Consider the following 18,976-nt stretch of genomic DNA (forward strand, 5'->3'; position numbering starts at 1 on the left):
CCCCCACCCCCGCCCAGGCCAGTCAAGGTCAAGATTGGTTCAGGAGGAGCTTTGGCCTGCCCATCCCAAGGGCCCAGGGTATCACACAGCCACTGAGGTTACTGGGGGTTGTAAGGGATCAAACATCCTGAGTGGAAGGGGCTGACCAGCCCCTAAGGCAGATCCTCCCAGCACTGGGCAGGCTCATTGCAAACCAACGTTTATGGTGAGTTTACTCTGTTCTTCCGGCAGCATCAGTGCTTGCTCCTCCCACAAATTCTGGGATTTTTATCCCACTCCCTTGGTCTGGAGCTTGAGAAAGTGGTTTGGGCATACTTTATTAAGCATGAGGACTCGGAGATTTTAGCCCTACTGGATATGGAGACTAGCCCAGGAGAGATATTTGGGGAGGTGTCGCAGTCACTTGCATTTGTTAAGGAGCCCACGTGGAGGTGACTCCTGGGAAACAGGGTAGTGCTCACAGAAGATTCGCAGACCCCGGCCCGCTCTAGGGCGCAGCGCTCCTCTCAGAGCCAGACGGCATCTCTATGATACAATATGCTGCGTTTTTTCCCACCCTGGCCACCACTGCCGGGAGCCACGGACACTTCCTCGACGGCCCGATGCCATCCCCCGCCACGGCGAGCGCCTCGGCGAGCGCGCCCACTGCCGCCAGCCCTGCACCGGAAGTCACTGTAGCCCGCGTCTCCGTCTCTGGTGCGACCTGGTCCAACCGCTGCGGCCCCGCCGAAACCTTGGGCACCAGACGGAGCCCTAAGGCGGACAAGGCCGCGAGCCCCAGCGAAGGTGCGACCTCTGATAAAGCCGCAGCGTCGCGCAAGGGCGTGACTGCTGACAAGTCGGGGCCACTCCCGTGGCCATGACTCCAGTCCCAGCTCCAGCTCCGGCACCACGCCCGGTCAACACCGGCCCGTGCGCGACCCCCAGTGAAGGCTCTGGCCGCGGACCCGACAGCACACTGAACCCACAGGCGCCGCTGGACATACGGTTCCCGAGAACAAGGCCAGTGGCCAGTGCAGGTCACAATGAAATAAGTCACACGCTGAGGCGTCCTGTTTGTCCTTCCGAGGGGGAAGGGCGGGTGAAGCCATTGGGGAGAAACGGCCCACAGACTGGGTCCAGGCCCGCCTCTGGCCACCACAACCGGGGACCCGGCTCTCCCCTCCGAGGATCTTGCCTACAAGTGCCAATACAGAACTACATTTCCCAGGATGTACTTCGGGGTTCCCAGCATCCCTGCCGCCGATGACTGCGCAGGCTGTGGCCCGCACGCATGGATCTGGCCAGCAGAGCTGCGGAGATCCAGGGTGTGTCAGCCCCTCCCGATGGGAACAGGACGGGCCTGCTGGTGACAAGAGTGCTGACCACGACGCTTTCTCCCTGCAGACGCGCCCCTCCCACAGGCCCAGTCTAACCACGTGTTGGGAGTGGGGTCTCATATGTGCAGGCCCTCCAGGTTCACACGCCAGCCAGCGCAGCGCTGGGAACAAGTGTAACAGCCAAAATCTGGAACCACATTTAGGGCAGGAAGCCTGGCTACCCGGATTATAGGCTAAGGGTTGGACGTTTATTCAAAACAATTAACAGCCTATACAAGACATCTCTAGAGCAGGGGCTGTGGGTCCCAGTGGAGCCTTGCACCTCTCAGCAGCTCCACCTTCCAGGCCCCTGCATACTGCCTTCACAGCCCGGTAGAGTTTGCTTGGGCAGGCAGCACAGGAAGCATTGTGGGTACAGGCTCAGTCACAGGGTGTTAGATGAAGCTCTTCTACCTGGAATGATTGGAAGTCGGCCCAGCAGGCTAGTCTGTCCCTTTCCCCCTCGAAGTTTTGCCTCTATCAAAGTTAAGGCCACCAGGATGAAAGCAGGGTCAGGGCTAGGGACCCAGCGGAGCCCTGGGAAGCATCAGGTGGGTTTAAGTGGGGCCTGGGAGCGAAGTAGAGATGGGGAGGGGTCTGATTAGAATAGAAACGGGGCTTCCCTGGTGGCACAGTGGTTGAGAGTCCGCCTACCAATGCAGGGGACACGGGTTCGTGCCCCGGTCCGGGAGGATCCCGCATGCCGCGGAGCGGCTAGGCCCGTGGGCCATGGCTGCTGAGCCTGTGCATCCAGAGCCTGTGCTCCGCAACGGGAGAGGCCACAGCGGTGAGAGGCCCGCGTACCGCAAAAAAAAAAAAAAAAAAGAATAGAAACGGATGATCTTAGTTCAGCACTCCCAAGATGAGTGCAAGGTGACTGCAAGGTGACTGCAGCAACCTTAGAGCTTCCCAGAAGACAGTGCCCCCACCAAGGAGGTGCTCTTAGTATAAGACCAGACCAAAGAGCTCAAGGAACTCCACACGAGGGAAGGTCTGCCCAGGTCTGGGGAGCAGAGGGTAAAGAAACTCCCTGGGCCCCAGAGCCGAGTCTCAGAGCAAGGAGCTGAGGATCTGACCCACTCCTGGTCCTTACTTGTGGGTGTGTAAGCAGGTAGTGAACTTCCACTTGTGTGGGAAGTCACAGCCTGGGGAATTTCCCCTTTAGGGCTGGGATGGGCCCGTGGAGTCAGCTGGAGAAGGTTTAGGGCCAGGTTCCAGGAAGTTCCATTGAGTGCTCTGGGCCCCTCAGGCCTCTCACAACAGACCTTTTGTGCAGGGCAAGTGCCCCCTAGGCTGTAGTTCTGACCTTGGGGAAAAGGTGAAACTGAGCTTGGTTAATCCCACTCCCACTAGCATGCACTGGGGCCCCCAAAACCAACTACATGGGGAGGGGCTGGGCCCACAGGATCTGGAATGGAGGGTGGGGGCCACTGGGTGTGGGGTGGGGAGGGACTGGAGGCACAGCCCCCAGGGTCCATGGGTGTTCCAAAGTCCCCTGAGTTATGGGTTCAGCTGATGTAGACACGGTGGAAGTCATGGGCACCAAAGGCTGCGTTGCACTTGGGGCACTTCCTCTGGCGGGCCTCATAGCGGCCCCGTACGCACTCGAAGCAGAAAACGTGGAAGCACTTGGTGAGAACTGCATCCTTCTTGCGGGTATTACAGCAGGGGCAGGTCAACCGCGCCTGGGCAGGGCAAAGGCATCAGCTCAGGAACAATCCTGACAGGGCCTGGATCCCAAGCTGATAGCAAGAGGTGGTCCAGACTAAGGCCACCTCAGAGCAGACTGCACCTAACTCTCACCATAGCCCTAGGAGGTAGGGATAAGCACTCTCCAGATGAGGAAACTGAGGCTCAAAAGCCCAGGTTTCAAAACTAGAAAGTAGCAGTCTAGACTCTAACCTGGGTGGTGATGGCCAGTGGTCACATGTCCCCTCTAAAGGTCAATGACCCACAGGCTCCAACCTGAGCTCCTCTGCCCTGGGGCTTCATCTCTTGCCCCTCTGGCTTTCTCTGGCAAAACCCCAATCCTGGCTTAAGCCGACTGTCTACCTTCTCTCCACCTGCATCTGGTGAGTCACAGCTGGGCATGGCAGTGCCACTAGAAATCTGCTGTTCTCAACTCTCAACTGGGCCCATCCCTGGTGCTGCCCAGAAATCCTGCTCTGGGGCCTGGGATTCATTTATCTCTAAGGAGGTTTTACAAATCTCCTCTCCTATCTTGAAACTTCCCACCTGCCACCAGGTCTCACTTCCAACTCCAGACAAGAAATTCCCTCAACTCAGCATTCCCTACATTCATCCTCTGCCCTGCCCGCCACCTCAGCAACTCCCCACAAGCATCACCTCTTCCCTAGCTCTCAGAACCCTACCCATCAGCATTTGACAGGCTGCAAAGGCTGTTGTTTCTCCAAAAACCCTTCCCTGCTCCCTCGTGGCTGCCTCGAGCTGCCTCTGCCCCTTCAAGGCTAAACTGCTTCAACAGGTTGTCTATTTAGACTCACTCTCCACCTTTTCCTCACTCCAGTAGGTGAGAGTCCAGGTGATCTGGCCTCCACCTCCACCTCTGCCCAAGAACTCCCACCAAGACTGCCAAATCCAAGAGGCATCTCTCAACACTTGCTTCATTTGCCTTCTTGGCAGTTCTGAGCTCACCCCTGCCTCCTTGAAACTCTTCCCCAATCAATTCCTTCTAGATCGCTCTCCTTCCTCCTAAACTACAGGCTTCTCTTCCTCTGTCCATCATTTAAGTTTCGAGGCTCCTCAGGGGGAGTGACCCCTGTTCCGTGTCATGCCACAGACCCTCCCTGGGTGACGACAGTTACATGTGGCTTCTACCTTTGCCTCTGCTGACAATCCCCCACAAACTCCTGTCCTCCAGACCAGCCCTTTTGCTTTGAGTGCCTTCCCAGACAGCCTCCCAAGAAGTCCCACAGGCACCTCATCCTCAACATCCTTGAGACGTCACTCTCTGCACACCGACTCCAGGATATGCCAAGCAGCTCAACCTGGTTTACAAACCCTTCAGGATCTAACACTGCCCAACCCCCACCAGGCTTGTCACTCAGCACAAAACCCATGTTCTGTCCTCCAACTACGACTGTCCAGCTCTGTCCTCCAGCACGCCTCTCTCAACTAAGGGCCTCCACCTCTGCCATTCCCTTTGCTGGAACCCTTTCATCCCCATTCATCACGGCCAACCCTGACTCACTCTTCAGTTTTCCTTTGGATGATATTCCTTCCAGGAAGCCTGCTGACCACCATGGCTGTTAAGGGGCTGCCCCGATTTCCCACAGCCCCTCTGGCCTCTGCCATCACACTGCTCATCACTCAGATGGGAGAATTACTTGGCTGCCTCCTCCAACAGACTGTCAGTTTCAAGAGATCTGAGACCAGGTCTAGTGCCTAGCCCCCTCACACCTAGCCAGGCACTCTGCCTGGCACATAGTATGTGTACCATACTTGATAGTTATCTGATTCTCCACAATTCTCTGCCCAGGTTTTGCCATCCTACCTTATTTCTGGCTTCCCCAAACTACCCACCAGAGCTCTCACCAACCCCCCATCTAAGATTCCTAGGTCATCTAAGATTCCTGGAGCACAACCCAGCCCCAAGGCCCCACCTTGTACTCCTTGATCTCCTCCTGGAGGATTTCATCGGCATCTGCGTAAACCTCCACCTTCCTCTGCTTCTCCAGCTTGCGCCGCAGCCGTGAGATGTCCTCCTGGGGCAGGAGAGGGGCTAGGCTGAGTGCAAGGGTCCTCAATCTGAACCTCCTGCCCCCACCCCGCCTCCACCCCCTGCCCGCCACACACCTGAGCCCTCTTGAGGTTGAAGCTCTCTTTCTCACGGGCGGCCCGGCTCTCTGCCAGGCAAGGCTGGATCTCTCGCAGCCGTGTCTGCACGTGCTCCAGCTGTACCTTCAGGTCCTCGGCCAGCTGAGCTGCTTCCACAGCCTGAGGTGGGTGGAGTGGGGAGGAGGAGCACCGTTTGCCGTTTGCCTGAGCCTGGGGAGTCAGGCATGTGGAGCCATGGCCCACAGATGCTTGTGTCAACCATCCAGTGATTCCTGCTCTCGGGATAAGTCCAGTATCTTCACTGGAACTGGTTCTGTCTCCTGACCTCTGAACCCTCACCTCCTCCTAGTCTACCTCATTCCCAACACCTTCAGTTCCTCACCTACATAACGCTCTCTCCTGTCCTTGAGGCTTCACGGGGCTCCTCTCTCTGCTCCCCTCAACTCCCTCAACACACATATTTTTTTCCTGCAACCCCCTGAGGCCTCAGCTCAAATGTCACCTCCTGAGACAGGCTGTCCTATTTTTCTTTCATCCGCCTCCATTTCCTTCGTAAGACATACTGTGAGTTCCCTGGTGGCCTAGTAGTTAGGATTCCAGGCTTTCACTGCTGTGGCCCACAAGCTGTGCAGCATGCCCCCCGCCAAAAAAACATGCTATGATCTGTAATAATGTTATTTTGTCTGTGGGATTAATGGCTTGCTATCTGCCCCTCAAAACTGGAAGTTCCCACTTCCAGCAAGGCGGTCTTGTTCCCGTTATCTCCCCAGCACTTAGTGCAGGTCCTGGTATACAGCAAAGGTATGACTAATACTGCTTAAATGAATGAGCCAAATGGAGAAGAAAAAAAGTCCAGGAGCGGAAAAAAGATGAAAGTCAATGTTAATCTTAAGCCTTTACCATAAGCTAGAGGAGTGATGTCACCAAGAGGGTGCCACAGATCATTCCTAACTCTGTTACCCTCAGAAGAAGAACAACTACCACAAGCTAAACATTTCTTAGGTTTAATACAACTACATGAGAGACCACCATGCCCATTTCACAGCTAACCAATGCAGTGGTTAGGTTGTGGGCTGTGGAGCCAAGGAGACCCGGGCCCAAATTCCAGTTCCACTCTTTCTTGAGCAAGTCAGCTACCTCCCTGAGCCTCAGTCTTCTCACTTATGAAAGGTAACAACAAAAACTGTTGTAGGATTCTTTTCAGACTGAAATGTGACCAAGCATGGAAAGTCCTCCAGCACACAGTCTGGAACACAGTAAGTGTCAGAGACATGAGCTGGGCTGTGATATGAAGCAGAGCCAGACTTTGGCCCAGGTCATCTGCTTCAAGTTCTCTAGGCAGAGTCACACAGTGAGGCTGTGAGCCAGCATCCCAGGTTGCTGTCCCCTCGCATAGGTCTGGCCTCACCTTCCTCTTGTTGAGCTCCAGGGCCTGGCTGCGCAGTGTCAGCTCCTTCTCCACACCCCCGAGGCTGCCCTGCAAGGCCCGCTCTTTTTCCTCCAGCTTCTGCACGGTCAGCAGCTGGGCATCCACCTGAGGACAGGGGTGGGGACTCAGTGCTGGGGAGCCCCTGCCTCTCCAGCTCCACCCTAACAAGCCCAGGGCAGCCATACCTGGGACTTGAGGCCAAGAACCTGCTCGCCCAGCTCATCCTTCTCCTCCCGCAGTAGCTTATGAATCTGGTTGGCCTTGATCCGCTCTGACATCAGCTTAAAGTTTGCATCGTCCTTTTCCCGCAACTGCTGTAGCAGCCGCCCATTCTGCTCCTGCATGTCCTCAAAAGCCTGGCCTGTCACATCCATCTCTGAGAGCAGAGCCTCCTCCTCCTGCAGCAAGTGGGCAGGGACAAGATGGAATGTAGCAGATGGACAAGATGACAGTGGGGAAACCACAGGAAAACATGGCTGAGCAAAGAACCACAGAATGGACCCAGGCCATGTGCTACAACAGGAGGTTTACGGAATTCCAACATTCAGAAGCCAGGGGACCAGAACAGGGTCGCACCTGCTTGGTGGCACCCAACTTGCGTTGCAGGTGTTCTATCTGCTCCTCTGCCTGACGAATGCGCCGCAGGGCATCCTCATCCGCGATCTTCTTGCTCTCCCTCCGATCCCTCTCCTCTAATTCCCGGATGCGGCTCCGTAGCTCATCGACCTATAACCACCAGAAGGAGGGAGCTCTCTTGTCACTGCTTCCTGCTGACCTAGGGCTCTGCTCTGGTTACAACCCCCTGGGGCAGCCTCTCTGCACACCCCATAGGCCCTACCTGCCCTCACCTCAGCCTTGGCCTTGCGTTCCGCTGCCATGAGCTGCACCTTATCCCGCTGCTCCTTGGGTGCAGACTTATACATGTCCAGCAGCAGTTTCATCTCCTTCTGACTTTCCTGGGCCTTCCTGGGGGAGGCACAGGAGGAAGGCTTGGTGAGTAGGCTTGGAGGCCACTTGGCAGGGGTGGGAAGGAGAAAGGAACAGGGCCTCACTTGAGCTCTGCTCGGAGACCTTTGAGGAGCTCTGACTCCTTCCTCTTGGCCTCCTCCACCTTGACCTTCTCCCGATCAGTCCTTGAGAGAGCTGAGGCTACAGATGGGGGTCCCAGCCCAGGCCCTTCCCGCTCCCGAAGCTCCCGCTTGGGTTTGGCCTCAGGTTCTCGGCCCCGGGAGGAGGGGCCCTGGGCCCCGGGGGTCAGGGCCTGGGCCTCTTCCTCAGAAGGGACCAGGTCTTCCTTCTTCACCAAGGAGGTAGTAATGGCAGCACCAGGCATTGAAGCCATCTCCTTTCTGGCGTCAGGGGCACCAACAGGGCCTGGCCCACCCTCTTCTTTCCCTGGGGCTGGGACACTCAGGCCAGAGTCCTCCGGGTGGCCCAGGGTGGGGATGGAGTGGGTAGAGCCACTGGCCTGGGCCCGGAGCTGCAAAGCAGAGAGAGAACAGGGCTGAGAGGAGACGTGCTCACTGGGGTCTAGCCGCAGCTTTCCCCAGGCAGCCCCCTCCTCACCTTGGCAATCTCAGCCTGCACTTCCCGCAGCTTCCGCTTGTATCGCTGAGCGTCCCCCTTTAGCTGGTGGTTGTGGTTTTGGAGGCTGCTGATCAGGTGGCGCATCTCCCGGTTGATGGGCCCTGAAAGAGTACAGGAAACCAAGGCTGGGTTGGTCCCTGGATTAGGGGCCCAACCCCTCAGCGGGGGAAGAGGCAGGGCCAGAGCCATCACTCTCATTACAAAGGAGATAACAACTGAAGCCTTATGTAGAGTGTGATCTCATCAAATAAATGAAGAGAATTCACCTAAACATAACTTGACACTGCCTATGTGTGTTATTTCTGCTAATGCAGATTTTAAAAATATTTCCAAATTTCCTTTCGAAGGAACACACAACTAACTGTAAATTCACAAAAGTAAGTTAGTCCACTTCTTCTGGCTTTTTAAACAAATATCATCTTCTTAGTTACATTTGCCTGGCATTTCTCATAATACTTCCTATCTTCCCTCCCTGCTTTATTTTTCTTGATATATTTGTCACAACCTAATATACACGTTCAATTTTTTCCTCCTTTGTTGTCTATCTTCCTTCACTATAACACTGCTCCACAACAGGGATCCGTCGTGTTTTGTTCACTGGTATCATCCCCAAGCCTAGAACTGAGCCTGGATCATACAGTGTTCAATAAATCTGTGAAAAATGAATTAGTATCTCAGAGAGGCACCATAAGGCCAGAGAAACATGGATGAGGGTGACAGCTCCCGTTCTGGCTGATCTGCTCCATGAGCCACCTCATCTGGCTGTAAGCCTCACTGTGCCTTTGAGCCAGGTGGTGTGGTCCCCGTTTTCCACAGAGAGATGAGGCTCTGGGAGAACAAAGGACTTAACCTCTTACATCTGGATAAGCATCTGGCCACACCAGGGCCCAGAAATCCCAGATAAGGCCCCACCTCAACCTTGTCCTCACCACATACCCGCCTGCTCGTTGGCCGCCAGGTTCTGTTCAAACTCGATGCGCAGCATCTCGTACTCCTTGCGTACCTGGGCCAGCGTATCCTCCAGCTGGATAACCTCTGTGCGCAGCTTCTTCTGCAGCCCCAGCTCATCACTCTGTGGGTTGAGGCATTAAGGACCCACACAACCCCTTGGCTCCCGGCAAGCCCCCCCCACCTCAGGCCTCAGCAGCTCAGGAAGAATTTACTCCCAAGGGACCTCTGGCAGGCACACAGGGCCTCTGACACCCTTGACCCAGGAACAACCTTACCCTAAGGGTCTGGCCTTTACCCCTGTCCCCGGCCCCTGTTCCAAGGGCATACCTCCATGTGCTCAATGTGCCTCAGGTGGGAATTCTTGGTGGCCAGCAGCAGCCCACGGGCCTCGTCCAGCTGGGTCTTCACTTGCAGAGACTCATTGTAGAGCAGTGAGAACTGAGCCTGCAGCATTCGGTACTCCCCGGTCTCCCGTACCACCTCCTCAGGAAGGCTCCGCAGGGCTACCTAGGGGCAGGGATGTCCAAAGGCAATCAGCAAGAGGTTTCAGAGCTCAGCTCCTACCGTGCAGGCTCAGGCCCTCCGAGCCCCAAACACAGCTCACCTTGAGGCGCTCATTGGTCCGCACAGCCCCCTGAAGTTCGGCCTGCAGCTTCTCCAGCTCTGCCATGCGGCTATTGGCCAATTCCTGGTTTTCCTCCAACTCCGCATTCAGCATCTCAAACTGAGGAGTGGGAAGGGCAGTAGGAGGCAGGGCCAGGCCAGGACGCATGCTTCCCTCATAGCCCCACCATATGCCCTACCCAAGCTCCCCTCTGCAGAGCACTGATGTACTCTGAAGGCCCAGGGACAAGCCGGACCCAGGCACTTTCCTAAGGGCTCCCAGGCAAGTAGGAGAAAACTCAGTACTGCCTGGTCAGTGCTGGGAAGCAAGGCTTGTAACTGACAGGGGGTCAGGGAAGCCTTCCTGGAAGACCTGAAGAGCAAGCTGAGCAAGGGGAGACAGGGCCCAGTGACCCTGTAGCACCAAAAAAGTGTGCAACGACCAAGAATTGAGAGAGCAAAAGCAGGACAAGGAATGAGACAGCGACAGCAAGGCCCTTTCTCAGCTACACAACTGAGAATGCCAGTTGACTCCAACATACCCCAACATCTCTTTTCTAAGTGGTACTTTTTTTTTTTTTTTTTTTTTGTGGTACGTGGGCCTCTCACTGATGTGGTCTCTCCCGCTGCGGAGCACAGGCTCCGGACGTGCAGGCTCAGCAGCCATGGCTCACGGGCCCAGCCGCTCCACGGCATGTGGGATCTTCCCGGACCGGGGCACGAACCTGTGTCCCCTGCATCGGCAGGTGGACTCTCAACCACTGCGCCACCAGGGAAGCCCCTAAGTGGTACTTTTAACCAGCTGATGTACGTACGACCTTACCTAATTCTTGTCAGTTACCCAAACTAGAACTTAAGCTCCATGAAAGGTTTAATTCCTGTCTGTTTCGTTCTCCAAAATGCCTGCTTCCTACACAGTACCTAGCACTTAGTGTTCAGCAATTATTTACTGAATACACATATGAAAGAATGAAATAAAGAGCACTGTGAGTAACGGGGAAAGACCTCCGAGACCATAGTTCGACGTCTGTCCTTAATTCTGAGGGGACGTTCAAGGGTAGGGTAGAGAAAAGGTTGTGGGAGGGACGAGGAAGAATGCTGCTGCTCACCTTCTGCATGCTGAGTGTGATCTGGCCCCCGTGAAAGCCTGAGGAGCTCCCAGATACATAGTAGCCAGAGTTGAGCTGTGGAGAGAAGACAGAGGAACAGATGGGTGTGGAGAAGAGAAGCGAGGGCCTCAAGTACCCTGCTCTGGCTCCATGTGACCCAGTGTCTGACCCTACCTGCTCCAAGGCCTCCGCTAGGTGCTTATTGAGCTTTTGCTCACGCTTCCGCAACTTCTCAATGTCCCACTGCAGGTCTTCTACTGTCGTCTCCATCTCCAGCACTTTGGTCTCTGAAGATGTCACTTTATCCTGGAGCTCAGAGTACTGGGGACAAGGAAGGGGACAGGTGCTTAGATAAGAGACCCGGCTCCCTGAGATCCTTGGGTGCCCATCTAATCCAAACCCTGCCCTGGTTCTAATCCCACCCTAAAAACCCAACTCCCACCTCCAACGAGATGCGGTGGTGCTTCTCCTGTAGCTGGGTGGCCAAGTCCTGCAGTCGCCGGTTCTCACGGCCCAGCTCCCGGGTGCGTGCCCGAGCCGCCTCACTGGGGGGCTCACTGTCCCCTGGGAAGGGAGGGCTCAGGTAAGAGCCAAGTCCAGGGCAATGGGTCAAAGTACTAACTCATCCTGGAGTCTGCTATGTGCCCAGTGTGATCCACCAGCTGTCTTGCCATTTTCTCATGACAAAGCCAGAAGTCTTTGTCCCCACTGCACAAAGGAGGAAACCAGCTCAGAGAGGAGAGCCATTTGCTCAGAACACCCAGGCTGGACTGACAGAACTAAGGCTGGGAGAAGTCAGTCTGCCTGCAAAGCCTGGGCACTTGCTGCTATGCCTTGTGGATCAGCAACTGCCACCAAGATTTGTGCACAATGCTCCCAAGAGGTCTCCAGCCACAAGGGGGAGGCTCCCCCAGCATCAACAACTCCTCCCACCCATCTCTCTAGAGCTCAACTCCAGGAATCAAAACGAGAGCCACCACCAACAGCCTAACCCTTCCCCTGAAAACATGGCTGATTTATTCCTTGGGGAACTGTGGCTGCCTCTGGGCCAGGAGCACTGAGGAGGGGATACCATAAAGATGCAAATGGAGTCGGACACCTCTGGGGTGGGGGCACAAAGAACTAACCTCGGCTGTATACTCGCTGACAGAGCTCCTCCACCTGGCGCTGTAGGCGGTCAGAGGCCTCCACGACACGGGACACAGCTGCCTTGGAGAATTCCATGCGGCCCTGCAGCTGCAGCTCCACCTCCTCACTACTGCTCGCACCCAGGGCCACCACAAAAGCCAAGGCTGGCTCACTGAGAGGTGGCCGCAGCTGCATTGGCAGGGGCTCTGGGAGGGATGGACAGACTCTCATGAGGATAATGGTAACAGTTATCACCACTCCGTACCAAGGTCCAGATCGCCTCCTTCAACTCTCTATGGCTCACTGAGTCAACATAACCAACACCTTTAGTACTGTGTTATCCCCATCTTAAAAGTGAAATAACTGCAGTTCAGTGAGGTAATTTCCTCAAAGCCAGAGAGCTACCAAATCACTTCCTCAGGGAAGGCCTTCTCTGCCTTCCCAAGCTAAACTAGTGTGCACACACACTAATTCCCATTCAGGAACCCCTATACTTTTTTCTTATGGTTTATAATCACTTTCTCCCTAATGGTTGGGGCAGTAAGTATTTCTTTTTTATTTTCTTTGTCTCCTCCAAAGCTACAACAATGTCAACTACACAGTCAACATTTAATACTTTCTTGAACTAAGAGTGTCAAAACATGAATTGCACTCTTAACCATGTCACTCAGATTCCAAAACCTGTGTTCTTACCCACTGCCCTTTGCTGCCCAGACATGAAATCAATTGTGTGTGTGTGTGTGTGTGTGTGTGTGCGCGCGCGCGCGCAGGCAGGGAATTCAGCAGCCTAATGTCAAAGTTCCCTCCTCTCCAGGACCTTCCCCAGAACTTAATTAAGCTTCCCAGATCCCAGGGCTCTGGCCCTACCCCTCAGCTCCGATGTCCCTGGCTCTGTGAGAGGGGTCTCATCACGTGTTGGCCCCTCCTGGGTCCCAGGCGCCTCTGTCCCTGAAGACAGCTCCCCCTGTCTCTCATGGTGTCGGAGAAGGGCTTCCACAGTTTCATCCAGCTGAAGGAAGAAAGCACCAAAAATGTTATGAATCCCTCAGGTGCTTCCCAGCAAGATACTCCTTTCCTAGCAGAGGAGTCTGAGGATTGGCAGCTGGATCAAGGCCAGGTCTTGGAAAGTAGAAAGGCATCCACCTGGGCCCAGTAGCGATTGACAATGAGGAGTGTGGCGTCATCTGTGGCCTGCCGCTTCTCCAACTTCTCAATTCGTTCTCGGAGTTCATCTTCACAAGCCTGTCTCTGTTCCAACCGCTCTGCCAGTTTCTTATTCTTGAACTGCAAAACCTTCAAGTCCATCTCCTCCTACCAAGGAAACAAAGGGGCCGAGAAGATGGTCAAGCAGGGACCAAGAACCCAATCACAGGAAGAGACAAAGAAAAGCAAAATGGAATGGATGGGAGAAGGGAGTACCCTCAGACTAACTGCTAACAGGATTTAAAGAGGCTCAGACACCCACAGAGAAAGCGTCTCGGTTGTGAGGAGGGTCACGTTCTGCTTCTGCCTCTTCCTAACTCTGAAGTCTTTGACAAGTCACACGCCCTCTGGGAACCTGTTTTCCTATCTGTAAAGGGAAGGCAGACATCGTGTCCTCGGTTTCTTTCAACAGAGTGTTCTGAAAAGTGGATCTTGCTAAACCTGGGCAACTGGGAGTAAGGTTCTGGACGACGTGGACGGAGAAGAGAGATGGGAGTTCTGGTTAAGTTGTGAGGCCTGAAACAGGAGCCCACGAACCGTGGAAGAGATGCCCCCAAGACGAATGGGCTCTATAAGCGTGGTTGTGGTCTTCTCCTCGCGACTCAGCTTCTTCTCTGGGGGCCCCGAGCCCCCATCGCCGGCGGCGCGTTTGTTGCCGGGCCCAGACATGGCCGCGGCGGCGAGGAGCGGCGCTGGCTCTCCAGAGGCACGTCAGGCAGGCGGAGGCGACGCTTCCGTCACCTGCAGAAGACAGAGAGCAGAGATGTGGAAGCGGCCGGAGCTCCGCAGCCCCGAGCCTCCCCCGCACCCACCTGCTGGACCCCGCCCCGCCGGCCCCGGGCCCCTCACCGGCAGCAGAATCACCCCATCGCCGCCATCTTGGACTCCCCTGGACGTCACTGGCCTCCCCAGCACAGAGCGCAGGCGCCACAGTCAGTACCGGATGTGGCGAAATCTTCTCCACTTCCTGTTTCTATTGGTCGCGCTTTGTCCCGCCTTTCGGGTCCCATTTGGTTTCTTTCTGAACACCGCCTCTTTCTCTCAGTGATTGGCCACTAGACAGTTCCTATGGTAACCGACAGCACACTTCCACTCTCCAGTCCTAACGACATCGCCTGCCTCAGAATAGCAACTTTGAAGCGAGGGCACGGGGGCGGGCCTTGCAGCTTATTACGCACGTGCATTCAATTCTCACTGGTGAGCGCCGTACACTTTCTCTCTTGCTCCAAGAACCCCCTTAGCAACGGTCACCCATGAGACGGAGGAAGACGCCCCCAACGGATTGGCTGCACCGGGCCTCTCTGCAGCGTAGATTGGCTGAAGCGTCGATAGAGGGCCAGGCCTTGGCAGCCGCTGCCGGACAACCGGCTGTCCCAGAACCGAGGCAGGACAGAACCTGTGGTGCCCCGCGGCACAGAGGAGCGACAAGATGATTCGCCGGAAGTCCAGCCAATTCCAGGGACTGAAAATGCAATCGGAGCTTGAACAGCACTACGAACTGCGGAGAGAACCCAAGAAAGACCTCAGGTCATTGGATGAATCGGCCACGCGGATGGGAACAGGTGTGCATACCGAGTCGGGGACCGTGGCTTCGGTGAATGCGGATGAAGATCCTGCAGCCAACTTGTTCCCGGTGAGGACTGGACAGAGTCGTCCGCTCATAAATGTTTATAAAAGGGCTCCCCTGGGCCTCCCTGGTGGCGCAGTGGTTGAGAGTCCGCCTGCCGATGCAGGGGATACGGGTTCGTGCCCCGGTCTGGGAGGATCCCATGTGCCGCGGAGCGGCTGGGCCCGTGAGCCATGGCCGCTGGGCCTGCGCGTCCGGAGCCTGTGCTCCGCGGCGGGAGAGGCCGCGACAGTGAGAGGCCCGCATACCGCAAAAAGAAAAAAAAAAAAAAAAAAAAAAAAAAAAAAAAAAAAAGGGCTCCCCAGCAGGGCGCCACCCGTCGTTATGCTTTCTAACGTTCAAGACGTTTCCCGGGCTGCCTTGGTGAAGAGACAGGGGTGTGTGACACCCCCTTGTTAATATGCTCATGAATAGTACTCAGGGGTCGCTGAAGCCCAGCCCGCCCGCATTGCTCGTAGCTAGTCTTTAAGATGAGAAGGCAAGTTAGCGCGTTCTTAGGCCCGCTAGAGATTCGCAACGGCTCAAGAACTAGGGGCCATGAACAACACAGCTCTGCCTTTCCCAATCCGCTTTCTCTCTGCAGCCGCCACTGCCCCAGCCCCGGATCTGCATATGGTGAGTGTGAAGAGCTTTGGGGGAAAGTTACCCTTCACACTTATATTATTCCTTTAGGACTTCCCCACAATCCTGTCAAACAGCGACGGTATCCTCATTTTACAGATGAGACTGAGGCCCAGAGATGCAATTACCCGAGATGACTAAGTCAGGTCTCCTGCTGCCCCAGTCCAAAGAGAGTGTGAGAAGAGGGGAGCCAAAGACTGAGAATGTAAATGTAGTATCAATGCCTCTATGGAGCATTGTACAAATGGGGACACTGGGGCTCACGGAGGGAGACTTGCCCAGTTATACGGTAAGGGAGTGGCAGAGAGACCAGAACTCAAGTTTCCTAACCCTACGCTTTAGAAATGAAGAGGATCATAAGAGTTCATTTTGGCTATACCCTCTATTTATAGATGGAGAAAGTGAGGCCCAGAGAGGGAAGTGACCTGCCTAAGGTTACACAGCAATTTAGTGGAAGGGCCAAACCTCTAACTCAGGTCTCTTGGTTCCCAGTCCAATGCTCTAGCCATCATAGCCCTGTCATGAGACTAATAAAAAATGGCCACCAACACCTTTTCCCCTCTTTTCCTGTGACAGGAAGTACCTGGACATCCATTCCATGCACAGGCTGGAGAAGACAGCCAACGTTGAGGAGATGAGGGAGTATGCGGGGGGAGCAGGGAGGGGAATAAGAGCTAGCTCTTGGGGAAGGCTGGGGGGTGGGTGGGCTGGGAAGGCATGAGGAATGCCTGGCTCCAAAGCCTGTTGAACACTAGTGTGGGGCGGTGAAGAGAGGCTCCGGTTGTCACTCATTTCCTTCCTCTCTCCCTCCCAAGGGTGCTGGCCGAGCTGTTGGGACTAGGCTCTCCTGCGCAGAGCCCGCGGGACGCCATCACCCTGGACCTCTTCTCCCATGCACTCATCTTCTGCCGCCAACAAGGCTTCTCCCTGGAGCAGACATCAACGGCTTGTGCCCTGCTACAAGATCTTCACAAGGCCTGTATTGGTAAGAGGAGGCCCCTGAAGGCTTTGAGTCCAGGGGAGAGGAGAAGGCTGGCACAAGTGACCAGGGGAAGTAAAAGCAGGATTAGCACCTGGAATCTTTGTTCCGTCATCACTAGCAGCAGTATCACACCCAAGTTATTTCACCTTTGAAATCCTCTATTTCCTTATCTATAATAAGGCTACAGCACTAATGTTATGAAACTGTGCTGAGAAATATTATATATAATATATGTAGATATATGCACAGTGCTCAATAAAACAGCTCTTGCTTTACTCCTGGAACTAATTTTCTACAGAATGTTTAACGAGAGCTAAACTATGTATTTCTTGGTTTATTGTCCGTCACTCCCACTAGAATATACGCTTAAGGGCAGGAACTTGTCTGGTTCAGTGCCCAGAACAGTGCATAGTGGGTACTCAATATTTGTTGCCTATATCTTTCTACTTCTAAAGCTCATGCTCAATAAGTAGCTGTTGAGTGACTAAAATGAATGATTATCAGGGAGGGTACTCACCGTCACATCTTGCCTTCCCTCCCAGCAACCCCCTTGGGCAACGTGGAGGAATGTTACCGCTACTTCACCAGTGTTCTTTTTTGCCACGGAATCAGGGTCAGTTTCACTCTCCCCCCAGATAAGGTCTAGCCCAGCCTCCCACCCTTTCTTACACACATGACCCTCATCTTCCTCTGGAGGCCACAGTGGGCTCTTCCTGCTCCTGGATTGCCGGGCACTTGGAGAAAAGGTGAGGGCTTCAGGAGGTGGTCAGTCCTCTAACTCCCAATCATCCCCACAGCGGCCCCCCTTCAGTATCAACCTCTTTAAGGAGGAACAGCTGCTGGCCCTGGCAGATTATGTGGTCAACACCTACTTCCGCCACTTCAAGCTCTACAAATATGTCTTCACACCCCAGGTACTGGGCCATGGGCTACAAGAGGCCACTCCTCATCTCCCCCCTTTCCCTCAGTGCAGACGTCTTCCTCCCTCTTCCCAGGTGCGGCTGGATCTATCTTTGACTTACATGGGGCTACAGGCACCCGAGCTCTGGCCAAAGGATGAGACGGGTAAGGGAGAATGCTGGAGCGAGGGCTGGACTGCGCTGGGGCTGGGGCTGAAGCCTCCTCCTGCCTTCTGGCTTGCAGAGAAAGAAGAGGGCGAAGAGGTGGAGGAGCAGGCAGTCACCCCAGATGAGGAGGAACCAGAAACAGTGGTCCAGCCAGAGCCAGAGCCAAGTGAGGACCTGGAGGGGTTAGGGTTCCCTGTGACTTTGGGCAGGTGTGAAATGAAGGGTTTAGACCATATCAGCACTTGACTTTTTGTTTTAGTCATGGTGTCCTTTCTCCAAATGATTCCTTATGCAGAAGTCCAAGATGGCAAACAGATAAAAGCACAGCTGCTGGGGGTGAGGCAGGAGTCCCAGAAAAGGATTATAAAACCAATGACAATAGGGCTTCCCTGGTGGCGCAGTGGTTAAGAATCCACCTGCCAATGCAAGGGACACGGGTTCAAGCCCTGGTCCGGGAAGATCCCACATGCCGTGGAGCAACTAAGCCTGTGCGCCACAACTTCTGAGCCTGCGCTCTAGAGTCCGTGAGCCACAACTACTAAAGCCCACATGCCTAGAGCCTGTGCTCCACAACAAGAGAAGCCACCACAATGATAAACCCGTGCACCACAAGGAAGAGTAGCCCACGCTCGCCACAACTAGAGAAAGCCCACGCACGGCAACGGAGACCCAACACAGCCAAAAATAAATAAATAAATAAATAAATAAAAATTAGGGGGGAAAAAAACAACCCAATGACAATAATAGCCAGCACACATTTGACAACACTATGTGCCAGGCAGGCCCCATTTAAGCATATATACTTTTTTTTTTTTTTTTTTGCCTGTGTCGTGTGGCTTGCAGGATCTTAGCTCCCCGACCAGGAATCGAACCCGTGCCCCCTGCAGTGGAATTGTGGAGTTGTAACCACTGGACCACCAGGGAATTCCCACATTTTACATATATTAACCCATTTAATCCTCTCTCAATCCTAGTTGCTAGGTGCTATCACTATGTGCATTTTACACAGAGGAAACTGAGGCATAGAAAGGTTAAGTCACCTGCCTAAGGTCACAAGGCTACTAAGGAGCAATCCAAAAAATGCAGCAGCATAGCCACTCTGCCCATCTTTCTCTCACAGACGGGCTGGCTGACATTTCCTGAATTGAAGCAACACTGCCACTAGTGTAGCTCCCAGGGGCACCCTGGAAAGTTGCGTTTGCCTGGCTAGGGGCAATCCCTCAGCCCCAGAAGGCATGTCTTCTGACCCATCCCTTCTTCCCTGCCCCTGCAGGCCAGGTCTCTGTCCTCCGGGCCTACATCAAGACCCAGATGAACAAGGAACTGGAGCAGCTCCAAAAACTGGTGGAGGAACGGCTCAAGGCCAGTGAGGAAAGGCTCGGCAGCAAGCTGACCGCACTTGAGCAGCCCCTCCGGCTACCTCCAGGCAAAGGCAAGAACAAGACCAAGTGACCCCCAGTGTCTTCCCCAATAAAGGTCTGGACTAAAGTGGCCCTACCCCACCCCCCTCCTG

General features: G+C 54.6%; 2 protein-coding genes across 2 annotated transcripts; one reads left to right on the forward strand and one right to left on the reverse strand.

The window, feature by feature from the left end:
- Positions 1–1,555: 1,555 nt before the first annotated feature.
- Positions 1,556–14,084, reverse strand: RNF40 (ring finger protein 40). The gene is made up of 20 exons (XM_081257236.1): positions 14,016–14,084; positions 13,704–13,907; positions 13,107–13,274; positions 12,831–12,972; positions 11,963–12,169; positions 11,278–11,399; positions 11,010–11,156; positions 10,836–10,910; positions 9,728–9,847; positions 9,451–9,630; positions 9,109–9,244; positions 8,152–8,273; positions 7,638–8,065; positions 7,434–7,551; positions 7,162–7,311; positions 6,771–6,983; positions 6,565–6,690; positions 5,175–5,315; positions 4,982–5,083; positions 1,556–3,043 (listed from the first exon to the last, which is right to left on the reverse strand). Exons 2-20 carry the CDS (start codon positions 13,833–13,835, stop codon positions 2,867–2,869), a joined length of 3,006 nt encoding a protein of 1,001 aa, XP_081113362.1. The 5' UTR covers positions 13,836–13,907; positions 14,016–14,084; the 3' UTR covers positions 1,556–2,866.
- A 313-nt stretch (positions 14,085–14,397) lies between these two features.
- Positions 14,398–18,945, forward strand: CFAP119 (cilia and flagella associated protein 119). The gene is made up of 9 exons (XM_081257241.1): positions 14,398–14,799; positions 15,377–15,408; positions 15,991–16,056; positions 16,230–16,399; positions 16,939–17,009; positions 17,194–17,310; positions 17,392–17,461; positions 17,540–17,629; positions 18,737–18,945. The coding sequence occupies exons 1-9, from the start codon at positions 14,596–14,598 to the stop codon at positions 18,913–18,915; spliced, it is 999 nt and encodes a 332-aa protein (XP_081113367.1). The 5' UTR covers positions 14,398–14,595; the 3' UTR covers positions 18,916–18,945.
- Positions 18,946–18,976: the final 31 nt, after the last annotated feature.

Source organism: Mesoplodon bidens (genome assembly GCF_964165515.1).
Source record: "Mesoplodon bidens genome assembly, chromosome: 15".
NCBI classification, from domain to species: Eukaryota; Metazoa; Chordata; class Mammalia; order Artiodactyla; family Ziphiidae; genus Mesoplodon; species Mesoplodon bidens.